Source organism: Planococcus citri, chromosome 2, assembly GCF_950023065.1.
Source record: "Planococcus citri chromosome 2, ihPlaCitr1.1, whole genome shotgun sequence".
Classification (NCBI taxonomy): domain Eukaryota; kingdom Metazoa; phylum Arthropoda; class Insecta; order Hemiptera; family Pseudococcidae; genus Planococcus; species Planococcus citri.
This window is the reverse complement of record NC_088678.1, coordinates 73,425,740-73,438,696: the sequence shown is the minus strand read 5'-3', so window position 1 is coordinate 73,438,696 and position 12,957 is coordinate 73,425,740. Positions and strand designations below refer to the sequence as shown.

Sequence of the window (12,957 nt, the reverse complement as noted above, 5' to 3'; positions counted from 1 at the left end):
GGCACCGGTACTGCATGAAATACGTCAGAAAGAGGTCAAAATAATACAACATGAATAAATTCAAACTTTTTTTGATGTTTGGAATTGAAAATTGAATTTTTTCGAATTTAAATTCATTGAAAACTTTGACACCCCAGCCTTTGAAAAAGGGCTAGAGGGCTGCGATTAGCGCCATTGGTCATCCCTTCGGAAGGTCTTTCGTCCACAGGAAAAATTCCAAAAAAATCGCCGAACGCCCCCACCACTTCTTTGTCGAATTGACATGTTAGACCCCCACATCATGTTAGGTGATCATATTTGGACATTTCACCTTATGCTGTTATGCTACCGATTGTTGTCATTTTTAAAAACTTGGAAAAATTTTAACATTTTACCAACATTTTACAAATTTTATTTGTTTAAAAATAGTGGATTTCATTTCAATTTATCTAAAATTATGCATTTTTAATCAACTTGATATAAATAGCTTATGAAACAAATTTTTGAACTTTTTGTACAAATCTAAAAAATTTTTACCTACCCCTCTGTTAACTATTAAATAAGTTCGATATGTGGAGGTGTGACAAAAAAACAGCACCTTAGAACAGATTTAAAACTAGGACGTCAAATTTGAGGGAGAGTTGCATTTAAAAAAATAAAAATAAATTTGAACGCTTTTCTGATACCTACTCGCAACAGCAATGGAGAGGTTCGTATTACCACAACTCACTCAACTGGTACTAAAAATTTCAGACACTTATGCCTCATCACGATTAAAACTTTCGGTATTAAAATTCAAATACCATACTAAATCTTTCATCAGCATCGGACGAGACATCAAATCGTTCCAAAAATCACTATTTTTATTCGTGAATTCCTCGCAATCGGTTTTATTCGCTTTAATGAACCTTAGAGCGTTTTTCTTCAATTCTTCTACATTATGCATATCTGCGAGTATTAAAATCTTGCCCACATTCTGAGCGGATAATTTTCTCAGCAGAATTCGTCCGCACGCATTTTTCAATTCTTCGAGATCGTATTTATCCGCTGCGGGTAGTAATTCGAAGGCTAATACTTCTAAATTTTTCGTCTTTCCAGTATAAATAAAGTTGTACATTTCATCAAAAACGTCTTCGTTTATATCTGTAATGGTGATGTGATTTCCCTTGCTTTCTTGCATATCAGTTCTGAACATGGATTTGAAAACCGAACTGCGAGCGGCCAAAATCACTTTATGGGCTTTGTAATCTTTACCTTTCACCGAGATAGTCACATCACTGAGATATTGATCGGTTTGAATCTGTTCGAAATCACGTGACAGGCTACATTTGTCAAGTTCGACCAAATTCCGGTCCATAATATCTTTTCTCGTGTAACCAACTTTACAAGAAATACTGATTTTATTCTCAAACGTCATTTGATCTAACTCAGAGAAGTTGAAATGAAACGGTACTCCATGCAATTTGTTGTCGTCAACGGAGGCAATATGGAACCAAGTTTTTCGGGTTCCAGTAAGTGGTAACGAATTTCCTATGAATGCAATTTCTACATCTCCGCTTAGAGCAGTGTATTTTTCGACAGGGGTGACTGAATCGCAACATAGCTCGAAAAAAACACTGTCGTTAGGACCATTACTGAAATGAAAATATTTAAAAAAATCGGTCAATGTCGTTTCAATACACATTATAGATAGGCAGGTATTACTATAGTCTAAATTCATAGATAGGTAGGTACATCACTAAAGGTCAGAGTTTCTAAACGCACTTTTGGACAGTTTTAACGAAAAGTAGGATTTTTTGACAGGTATTTTGGCACAAAAAAACGAGATTTTTTTATGGTTTGGACGAAAAGCAAGCTCTTTTTGGTGCGGGTTTGACCAAAAAAGCGAAACTTGTCCACAATTCCAGCACAAAAGAAAAAAAAACAATAAAACTTTTATCAATTTTTAACGATTTGGCCTAGTTTTTTTTTGAAATTTTACAAAAAAACCTAAAAGGAAAATTTTTTAAAAAATAGAAAACTCGAAGCGATTTTTGAAAAAAAAAACAAGATTTCCGTCAGTTTTGTAAAACGCAAAATTTATTTAGTAATTCTAGAGAATAAAGAAAGACTGAACTTATTTTTTGCCTACAACCCCTCAAAGCCTCTCTGTGCTCCAAAATGAGGGTCTGAAGATGGTAATAATCATTCATTGAAACTTTGATGTGGAGAGAACTGAGAAGGAGAGAGAGATTCCAACCAGCAGGAAAATTTTTGAACAAAACTAAGTAAACCAAAACTTAAGAACATGCAAAAATTTCCAACAGCAAAAATTTCAATTCTAGGCATTTCAAGTCCATTTTTTGATTTTTAGTAAACTTTTTAAATTGTTGCAAAACAATTATTTAAAAAAATTAAAATTTCTCGTAACCAAGCAGACGTTTTAGAGTTATTTGAGCACTTCTGGAGTCTCTTGCAGATTTCTGAAAGTTGAAATTTCCACAAAATGTCACCAAAAATTTACAAAAATCAGCTGGACGCTCCAGAACGACTCGAAATGGCTTGAAAGTGTTTTCAGTCGATTTAGGGAATCGAAAATGGAATACATACCAAAACAGCTTTCTAGCTTTATTAAGTAAAAATTCTATCCTATTTAGGGGGCGTAAGGGGATTCTGAGGAATCGTAAGTAGAGCAGGAAAAAAGTGCATATTCTAGTTTAGTGTCTCAAAAACATACCTACAAGTCGATATATCACTCGACTTTTCACGATTTTTCAAAATTTGGACACTCATTTTGGGGCAGAGAGGGGCTTTGAGGGGTTGTAGGCAAAAAATAAGTTCATATTCGTACTCAGCGATTTCGAAAACATACCATTCAATATGTCACTCGACTTTTTACATTTTTTCAAAATGTTGGCCTTTTTTGGGGCGTTTGGGAGCTGTGAGGGGTTGGGCCCAAAAAATATGGCCATATTCGTGCTCAGTGACTTCGAAAACATTCAAGTCCATATATCACTCGACTTTTCACGATTTTTCAAAATTTTCACCCTCATTTTGGGGCACAGCGAGACATTGGGGGGTGGGACCAAAAAAATAAGTTCATATTCGCACTCGGCGACCTCGAAAACGTACCATTCGATGTATCACTCGACTTTTCACGATTTTTCAAAATTTTGACCCCCATTTTGGGGCACAGAGGGGCTTTCAGGAGTTGTATTCAAAAAATAAGTTCATATTCGTATTCAGCGACTTCGAAAACATACTATTCGATATATCGCACGTCCAGATTTGTTTTTCAAATATATGATTCAGTAGTGTATTACTTGAAAAATCAAGCAACCCTCACGAACCCCCGAGGAGAATTGAAGACAAACCAATGGTAGTTTAATTAGTAGTTGGGTGAGTAGATTTTGTAAAAAAAAATTTGAGCGAAAACGAATGATTTTAAGTGGTAATTTTGATCAATTTATTGGACTGACCTTTTTTGAAACACCTACTCTTTCCACCCCTTTTTTTGGACACCCCCCTTGAGGAATGGGTATCGAGCGTAGTATCAAATTGTCGAGAATTTGAAGGGGAACATTTTTTGTCATGGTAGTTTCTCTCAAAAACCTAATATTTACCGAGTAAAACGCAAAAAACGTGAATCAGAACCGGTTTCAGCCCTCTAAAAAATTTTCCTCCGGGGGTAAGAGAGTCGGCTTTTTTTCGGTGGTTCAAAGGGTCCATCCAAATACATTCACAAAGAAAAAATTTATGTGCCAATTTTTTCCTTTTTGTCCCTGCTTTTTTACGTTATTTTCCCGCTCTAAAAAAAACATGAAAGGAACATTTTTTTAAAAAATAGAAAACTCGAAGCGATTTTTGAAAAAAAGCAAGACTTTTGCAGTTTTGTAAAAAGCAAACTTCATATTGGTAATTCTGGAAAAAAGTAACACTTTTTGACAAATTTTTGAAAATTTTGACCAAAAAACAAAACTTTTTCACAATTTTTGCCACTAAAAAAACTATAATTTTGTCACGAAATTAAATATTTTTCAAAATGGACCTTAGAACGACCTTGAAACTCAATTTCTAAAATAATTTTTTTTCCAAATAAAAATTCCTATCTCTCAATCTCTTTATTCTTGACGAAAAATTTTTTAGATTTGAAAATCATGTAACTCCCACATTAGCAATTGTCACAACTTGTGCAGAAAATCATTTTTCATTTTTTTCTCGAAATTGTGGATTTTGGCTTCCAAAATGAAATCTTAATTTTTTTTTTGAATCTGCTCAACGAAGTTATACTCCTTCCCATATAATGAAAATTTTTAATTTTCATGCGTCAGATATTCGTCTTCAGTCTTAAAGGGATAAGCAAAAAATCATACCCAGAAGGTGTAAGCACCAAATGCCACTTTAAAATACTATCCTCTTCGCAATTGTAGAACGGCTTGGATTTTAATCTGCTACTTTGTCCTTCAGCACATACGTTTGAAAATTGATCGATTTCCCAGAGTAATTTCGCGTTGAACTTCTGTGGGCTACTGTTCGACATTATGTATGTACTTTAGTAGGTCTAGGTATATCTAAAACTGAACCAGTAGAGAAGCTTGGAGAACTGTAACATTATTCACAAATTCAATTGAGTACCTGAGTATTAATTGGTTCGACAGGTAGTTACGTAGGTAGGTACCTATTAAAATTTTAACTTCACATAAGTTGATATAGTAATTATTTAAAAAATCATCCTTCTATGGAACACACTTACCGCGAAAAGTAATTCGGCTTCAACACGATTGGTTTGATAGAGTCAATTATCTATTGACAAATACGAGTAAATGTCGATCAGTCGCGAGCACCTTCACGTATAGCAAGAAGAACAGACGTCAACCAACAACAGTATAGGTACCTATTGCCTATAGTCCGTGAAATGTACGTGAGCTTAACGGTACCACAGTAATTTTATTTGTAAATAATGTAAATGAAAATTACTGTATCATACGATTCAGATTCACTTCTGTCTTCGTTGTTTTAATCCGAATGAAATTATTTGATTGAAAATGAAAACCGGAGTTTTCCACTTGGTACGTACACAGAAAACTAAGTTATTTCTACCTGCGAACGCGTAATGAACCTTACGGGTAAACTTACGATGAACGAGATGAGCAATTTATATCGTATAAGTACGTGAAGATGATTTTCGAATACATTGTTCATAACGTTCAAGTAGGTATATATAAGAACAAGGCAAGGCCATTTAATCGCATATCAAAAGGCCTGGGCGGTAAGGTGCATGACTTTGTTACGTCATTATATTAATATCACCTAGTTATCATTTAGATTATATTTTACGAGAAAAGCTTCATTAATCATTTTTCTTGGTTTTTTTCTCATCAATTGAAATTATTTTTCGTCAGTCGTAATTCCCACCTTAGAATTGAATTGCTCGGAACTTTTGTAACTTCGGCGAAATCTGTTTCCGGTGTATTCAAAGTAATTGTTATACTTGAGAATAGTTTCGAAAATATTCGCCAAAAATTCCAAAAGTTTAATCTACCAACAGGGTCTTTGACGATAATCTCTAGGTTTGATTTCTGAAGGGAGGCAGGGGTGTTACATTAAATCCACTACAAAACAAAAACCAGTATTGTCAACAGGGCCGGATTTAACATATTCGCGCCCCTAGGAAGTCGGAAATTTGCCCTCCCCCCCCCGTAAGACTTTTTGGCAGAATGTTTGCAATTCCTGAGGGGAAAACAATTTTTGGCCAAAAGCTCACAAAAAAATCAAAATCTGAGTGAATTGAAAAAATAAACGAATTAAAATTTGTATGCAATGAGTGCAATTTTGATAAATTTTTTTCTTGAAATACGTCAGAGAGAGGTCAAAATAAGACAACCGAATAAATTTTAACTTTTTTTGATGTTTGAAATTGAAACTTGAATTTTGATTTTTTTTTTAGATGAGTCTATTTCATCGAGTGAAGGGGTTTTTTTTCAACTTTTTCAACGGATACGTAAAAACAGAAGTCAAATGGGTCAACTTCACCAGTCAAAACTTTTTTTCATGTTTTAAATGAAAAAATATCATTTTTTTCGCAAAATTCCAATTTTTTAGAATCGATTTTACGAAATAATGCCATCTCAATTTTTTGATATGTTTTTCAGCATAAAAAGTTGTCCTTAATATATTTTTTTCAGAATTTTTGAGAGTGGGAACGATATGAAAACTACGCTTTGAATCTTTTCGAGCTAATTTTTCGTACGAAAAAAAGTGGCAACACTGATTTTTATGATATCACCAAAAAGCCTTTCAAAACCTCTAACTATTGGAAAAAGTTCCATTTTGGTAGGTATCGCGGTTATTGAGTTATCCACTGCTGAAATGGATGATATTTCAAGTTCACTGAAAACTTTGACACCCTCTAGCAGCCTTTAAAAAAAGGGCTAGAGAGCTGCGATTTGCGCCATTGGTCATCCCTTCAAAAGTCAGAAGTCTTTCCACAGGAGAAATTTCAAAAAAATCGCCGACCCCCTTTACCACTTCTTGGTCGAATTGACGGGGACTGACCTTATAAGTCAAAAATCAAGACTTTGAAAACTTTAGCGAAAATCAGGTCACCTTATAAGAAGTAGTCATGTGCCAAAAAGACATTTTCCCGCAATTTCTAAAAATGTGCGAGACTGTTTGGATTTTTTTGCCAAAAAAAACCAACACTTTTTAGCAATTTCGCTGCAGAAAACGATTTTTTTTTCATTTTTGAGAAAACAACACTTTGACAAACTTTTGCAAAAAGGGAAGGCTTTTTTGACGCAATTTCTGGCAACGTGAAACTTTTTTGAAATTTTTGAAAAAAAAGTTCAACTTTTCAAATTATGAGATTTTCAACAAATTGAGCTAAAAAAGCGAGAATTTTTGACAATTTCACTGAAAAACTGGAAATAATGGCAGATATAATTATTGGCAAAAAAAATAGGATTTTCCCCCATTTTTGTGAAAAAAGCGAAACTTTTGGACAATTTTGGGGGAAAAATGAGACTTTTGGGAACTTTCTGCAAAAAACGGCAATCTTCGGTCATTTTTTTACAAAAGCGAAAATTTTTGTCAATTTTTGAAAAAGATGGAGTTATTGAAAATTGTTGTCAAAAAACAAGATATTGAAAATTTTAGCAAAACGCAAGACTTTTTAGTAACTTATACTGGGGGAAAATCCGGTAGGTGTTTTTTCGCAATTATTGTAAATTTTGAAACCTTTTTGTTTTGGTAAAAAACCGAGATTTCCGAGTGATTTTTTTTTTTAAAGTACATTTTTTTCAGCAAGATATGTTCTCAAAACGCGAGAATTTTTATGAATTTTCTGACAAAAAGCAAGAATTTGACAATTCAACCTAAAAGCAGCACTCCCTGGTAAATTAAGTATTGGGAAAAACAAACGAGACTTTTGAAGAACTTCGAGAAAAAATTGGTCCTTTTTGAAATTTTTTGAAAAAAAAACCAATCTTCTGCCTTTTTTTAAAAAGCGTAAATTTTTGACAATATTTGAGAAAGCGAGAATGTTTGAAAATTTTGGGTCAAAAAAGCGAGAAAATTGTTTGAAAAAAGTAAATTTTTTTGAAGCTTTTTGCAAACGAAAAACATTAACCATTTTTCTAAACACCAAAAGTTTTTGTCAATTTTTAGACAGCGAAAATTTTTGACAATTTTTGGCACAATGCCATACTTGACATTGACAATTTCTGTCAAATAAGAGAAACATTTGGATTATTTTTCAAAAACAAAGGTGAGACTTTTTAGTAGCAAAAAAGCAAAAATTTTTATGAAAAAACAAGGTTTTGAAAATTTCAACTAAAAAAGAAAACTTTTTGGAAGGTACAATCATTGATTTGAAAAAATTATATTTTGTCGTGATTCACGTTAGAAAAGCAAAATTTTTTGCAATTTTCTTATTTTGGGAAATTCTTTGCAAAAAAAATACAGACAATTTTCAGTAACAAACGAGACTTTTGGCAATTTTCACAAAAAGCGACATTTTTTTTTTTACTATTTTTGACTGAAATCGAGACTTTGACAACTTCAGCAAAAGACAGGCTGATAAAAGGCAGTGTGGCCAGTTGGAAAAAAATTACATCGTATATATTCGTACTTGCACAAATTGCTCACCCGTCAATTCCTAATCCTTGAGGTCTGGTGGTCAAGTAAAAAAAGCATGCTAAGTAGATACCTATTACCTATGTTCTTAATAATTCGTGATTCTTCTTTAAACGATCGTAATCTTCCTGTTGGAATTCATCCAAAGAGAATAAAGGAGGAATGTGCTTCGCGAATTTTTTTTCTCACCCTGTAACTATGTGAGCTAAAAATTTTACAAAAAATACACCAAAGTCCTGTCAAAAGAAACTGAAAACAAAATGTAATGTTCAAGAAAAACACAGATAGCTACTGACACTGTAGTAGGTATGCAATATTGACCAGAATTTTTCTCCATAAACGTACATTTATATTGGAGTAAAATGGCACATTTGTACGAATAACTTAAATTTAGAAACAAAATTCCTGGAAAAAATTCGAGTAAAAAGCTATCTATAATAATTATTATGAAGTAACTCAGCATACATATCACATATAGGCCTACGAGTAATATACGAGTATATATAACATCTTACGTTAAATTCGAATGCGTAATGAACAAAATACGAGTACCTATAGATATTTGAATAATTATACCAAATCAGTCCTTTCTCTATAATATAACAACAAACTTATTCGTTCCTAATCCCATCCTCTAAAACATCTTCTGTACCAACAGAAAACAGTCAAAATGTCAAAATCATTTCGAATTTCGGGAGACATTTTTTTAATCTCTCAATTAGCATAGGGGAGAGACGCCAAATATGGAATGTTGCCTAATATGGAATGCGACAATATCTCGAATGTTTACCATCGAAATCTACCGGCGATGGTCAGAATTGATTAAGCTAGTGAAATAACCAGGCTATACAAGTTTTGGTGGTGATCCGTAAAGTTATCTGTGTTTAATTGACAAAAATGTGATTTGATAAAAAAAAAAATTTTCCGTGAAAAATTTTGAATTCAAAAATTTTAGCAGAAAATTGTGCGAAAACATTTGTATGAAGATAGCTTCTAGAAGTGAAAAGTGGGTACTTTCAGAATATTTCATCAGTTTTTCTCGAAAGATGCAAATAAAAAAATTATGATCATTTTTTACTCAGATTCTTTGGGTAGCCTATTATGGAATATGTTGTGTTTCTTATTTTTTAAGTATTCTTTCGATCACACATGTTCAAAACTTTAGTAATTATGCATCTTAGACGTATTTTAGGTCTCAAGTCGAATAAATTCGATTAAATACGTAATTTTATCCATAAATTTTTGAAAAAAAATTTTCCTTTCAAAATCAAATAATTTCACGTTTTAAATCGATTAAAATGTTAGTTTTATCAACAGTGAACATAGCTTTACTTTATTATTGCATTTCAGGTCGAATACATTCGGTTAACCACATCATTTTTACCAATATTTTTTGAAAAAAAAACATTCCATATTTGGAGACCATTTTTTCAAAGTCCGAAAATGACACTTTCTACAAAATTGGGAGTGGGGGGAAAAGTTTTTGGTTTTGAGAACTGAGCTTTTAGGGGGTGAAACTAGAGGGTTGCAGCTACCCATTGGTTGTTTGAGATCGCCCTTAAGTTGATTTGGGACTGAGCAATCTCAGTTTTAAAGATGGCCTTCCATATTTGGCGTCTCTCCCCTACTTAATTTATTTTGATGAATCTACTTAACTGTGATTAAAATTTCCGATTCAAAATTATATTAGGTAGGTACCTATTAAATGTGTAATCCATAACTACTCAGCTTAGCTTATTCAAAAAACGCAGCCATCATTTCGCTCATCAAGTCAGGACGATGCGTAGAAAAAAACTTGAAAAATTCTGTATTCTTGAAATCTTCGTAGCCGTTGCTGGCATACGATTGCTTGATGAATTGGATGGTATAGGACTTTAATTTTTTAGCACTATGCATATCTGCGAGTATTAAAATCGCGGCTGCATTTTCTGCTGATAATATCTGGGACAGAGCTTGTTCGCACATCGTCTTCAAATCTCTAAGATCGTATTTATCCGCAACCGGGAGTAATTCGTAGGCTAATCCGTTTAAATTTTCAGTCTTTCCCGTATAAATGTATCGTAGCATTTCTTCAAAAATATTTTGCTCGATGTCCGTAATGATGATGTGATTTTCTCGGCTTTCCTGCGTATCACTTTTGAACATGGCGTCGAAAACTGAGCTGCGATCAGCTAAGATGTCTTTATGTACCGGATAATTTTTACCTTTGACTGAGATATTAGTCATATCGCTGGGTTGTTCATCGATACGAATCCGTTCGAAGTCACGTGAAAGACTGCACTCGGTTATTCCAGTTCCAAACGAATTTAATTGCGATAAAGTACCAGCAGCACAAGTATTGGAACTAGGGATCGTTTTCATGTATTTCAGGTTACATTCGATATGTAATGCATTGCGAGATGAGGCCAGGTGAGACAAACATGTATCAAGCTGACTGAAGAATATTTCTACATGGGTGAGTCCATCATAAGAAAGCTTGAATGATTCTTCTATCACCCTTGCATACGACTCCCGTGTACGGATCGGTAAGAGTTTAGGTAAGAGGATCGCGGTTCCTGATATAGGGCTGCACCGTTTAAATTCAGTATCAGAAGCAGGAAACAAGATTATGTAGACGAGATCACGATCATAATAAGTCGACCTGAAATGAATAGGTGTAGGTATTAGAAATCTCGTCAACGTCATGTCATGTTAATTGATAATAGTAAATAAATTTACTAAATTTCGGCTACTAACAAAGTTTTTTAGTCATTTCTGCAAAAAAATATATTTTTCCTTCCACAATTTTACAGTACTTTTTGGGCAATTTTGACAAAAGTAGAGATCTTTAATTAATTTTTTCAAAAAAGAAACTTCTGTATCTACAATTTTGGCAAAAATGAGATTTTTTGAAAATTATTCTGGCGATAAGATTTTTTGAACATTTTGGCAAAAAACAGGTGCTTTTTTGGAAATTTTTACAATAAATTAACACTTTTTGATAATTTTGGCAAAAATAGGAATTTTTGAAATTTGGGCCTACAACAGGGCTTTTTGTTCATTTTTATAAAAAATAATAGGACTTTTTTGATAACGTCAAGAAGAAAATGAATTTTTTGACAATTATGGCCAAAAACAGTAGCCTATTTTTTGACAACTTTGACAAAAGTTAGGATTATTTTTCTCAAATTCTCAATTCAGTACTCCTCTCTACGAATCAAAATCAAAAATTGTTCTAATTTTTAGTTTTTCATCTCAAAAAAGCAAGATTTCAACACCCACTTGAAATTTTTCATTTTTTTCAAAATCTCCAAGTGGTACGCCCTTTTTGGTAAGTCAAAATGAAAAAAAGACTTCATTTTTGAGTTTTTCAGGTCAAAAAACCAAGATTTCGACACCTCACTTGAAATTTGTCAATTTTTTTCAAAATCTCTATGATGGTACCCCCTCTCCTCTGGGTCAAAATGGAAAAAGGGTTTCATTTTTGAGTTCTTCAGCTCAAAAACACAAGATTTCGATACCCCACTTGAAATTTTTCAATTGTTTTCAAAATCTCAGTATACTACCCCCTCTCTTGTGAGCCAAAATGAAAAAAGGACTTCATTTTTGAGTTTTTCAGCGGGTCATTCCATGTCAATTCAACCAAAAAATGCGATTTTGAAAGTCATGTCTTTCGATTTCGCTCAAATTTTGTTTACAATATCTACCCACTCAGTAAGTAATAAACCCGCAATCAGTTTGGGGGGGGGGCTTCCATTATTTTCACGTTGTCTCGAGGTACTCAACTTCAGCAGCGCATTCCTCCAAAACTATGTTACTTTGATCAAAACTGATTTCACAGTTCGAAAGGGTATTGAATTTTGAACTTTTTAAGCATTTTGAAATTTTCAAAAGTTGAAAGTTGAACTTTCAAATTGAAAGTTCAAATCTCAAAATGGCGTTGTAAGTGGGAACTACTATTTAAAATTCTGAAAAAATTTCCATAGAAGTACCTTTTGATGCTTTTTCGAAATATTCAAGTTTCGAGATGGGATCTCTTGATGGAAGGGGAGCACCCCCACCCCCAATTCGGGGCAAAACTTTTGAAAAAAAATTTGGGCCATGTGATATATCGAATTGTATGTTTTTGGTAACGTTGAACACGAATATGACGTTAGATTTTTGATTAGGCCCTATCCATGGCCCCCAGCACCCCCCCCCCCATATGAGGAAAAATTTCAAAATAGGGGTTTTTTCGTGCGACACATCAAATAGTATGTTTTTGGTGACGCTGAACACGAATATGACGTCAGATTTTTGGTTGGACCCCATCTATGGACTCCAAAAATTTTTTTGGACTTTTAACCAATTGGGGGAGGTTCTCGGAGCCATGGGTGAGGTCAATGTAAAGAACTAAGCCTATATTCGTGTTCAGCGATATCGAAAACATACTATTTCATGTGTCACACGATTGAACCCATTTTTTTTATGTTACCCCCCCCCCTTGGGGAGGTGCTGGGGGCCGTGGATGGGTTCAACCAAAAATCTGACGTCATATTCGTGTTCAGCCTCACCAAAAACATACTATTTGATGTGTCGCACGAAAAAACTATATTTTGACATTTTTCCCCATATGGGGATGTGCTGGGGGCCATGGATGGGGCCTAATCAAAAATCTAACGTCATATTCGTGTTCAGCGTTACCAAAAACATACAATTCGATATATCACATGCCCCAGGTTTTTTTTGAAAGTTTTGCCCAAAATTGGGGGTGGGGGTGCTCCCCTTTCATTAAGAGATCCTATCTCGAAACTTGAATATTTCGAAAAAGCATTAAAAGGTCCATTTATGAAAATTTTTCAGAATTTTAAATGGTGGCTCCAACTTACAGCGCCATTTTTTTCTAAT

At 33.8% G+C, this 12,957-nt stretch overlaps 2 protein-coding genes across 2 annotated transcripts; both read right to left on the bottom strand.

The window, feature by feature from the left end:
- Nucleotides 1–381: 381 nt before the first annotated feature.
- LOC135837683 (speckle-type POZ protein-like A) lies at nucleotides 382–5,174 on the bottom strand. Its single transcript, XM_065353041.1, has 3 exons — nucleotides 4,712–5,174; nucleotides 4,332–4,561; nucleotides 382–1,613 (listed from the first exon to the last, which is right to left on the bottom strand). The coding sequence occupies exons 2-3, from the start codon at nucleotides 4,496–4,498 to the stop codon at nucleotides 737–739; spliced, it is 1,044 nt and encodes a 347-aa protein (XP_065209113.1). The 5' UTR covers nucleotides 4,499–4,561; nucleotides 4,712–5,174; the 3' UTR covers nucleotides 382–736.
- Nucleotides 5,175–9,825: 4,651 nt separating this feature from the next.
- On the bottom strand, nucleotides 9,826–10,776 carry LOC135834162 (speckle-type POZ protein-like). Its single transcript, XM_065348001.1, has one exon. The coding sequence runs from the start codon at nucleotides 10,774–10,776 to the stop codon at nucleotides 9,826–9,828; it is 951 nt and encodes a 316-aa protein (XP_065204073.1).
- Between the last annotated feature and the right edge of the window lie 2,181 nt (nucleotides 10,777–12,957).

Coding starts and splice junctions, on each gene's coding strand:
- LOC135834162 (XM_065348001.1), bottom strand. CDS start 10,776: ATGACGTTGACGAGATTTCTAATACCTACACCTATTCATTTCAGGTCG.
- LOC135837683 (XM_065353041.1), bottom strand. CDS start 4,498: ATGTCGAACAGTAGCCCACAGAAGTTCAACGCGAAATTACTCTGGGAA. Junction 1,614..4,331: donor TTGGTGCTTACACCTTCTGG/GTATGATTTTTT, acceptor TTTTCATTTCAG/TAATGGTCCTAACGACAGTG.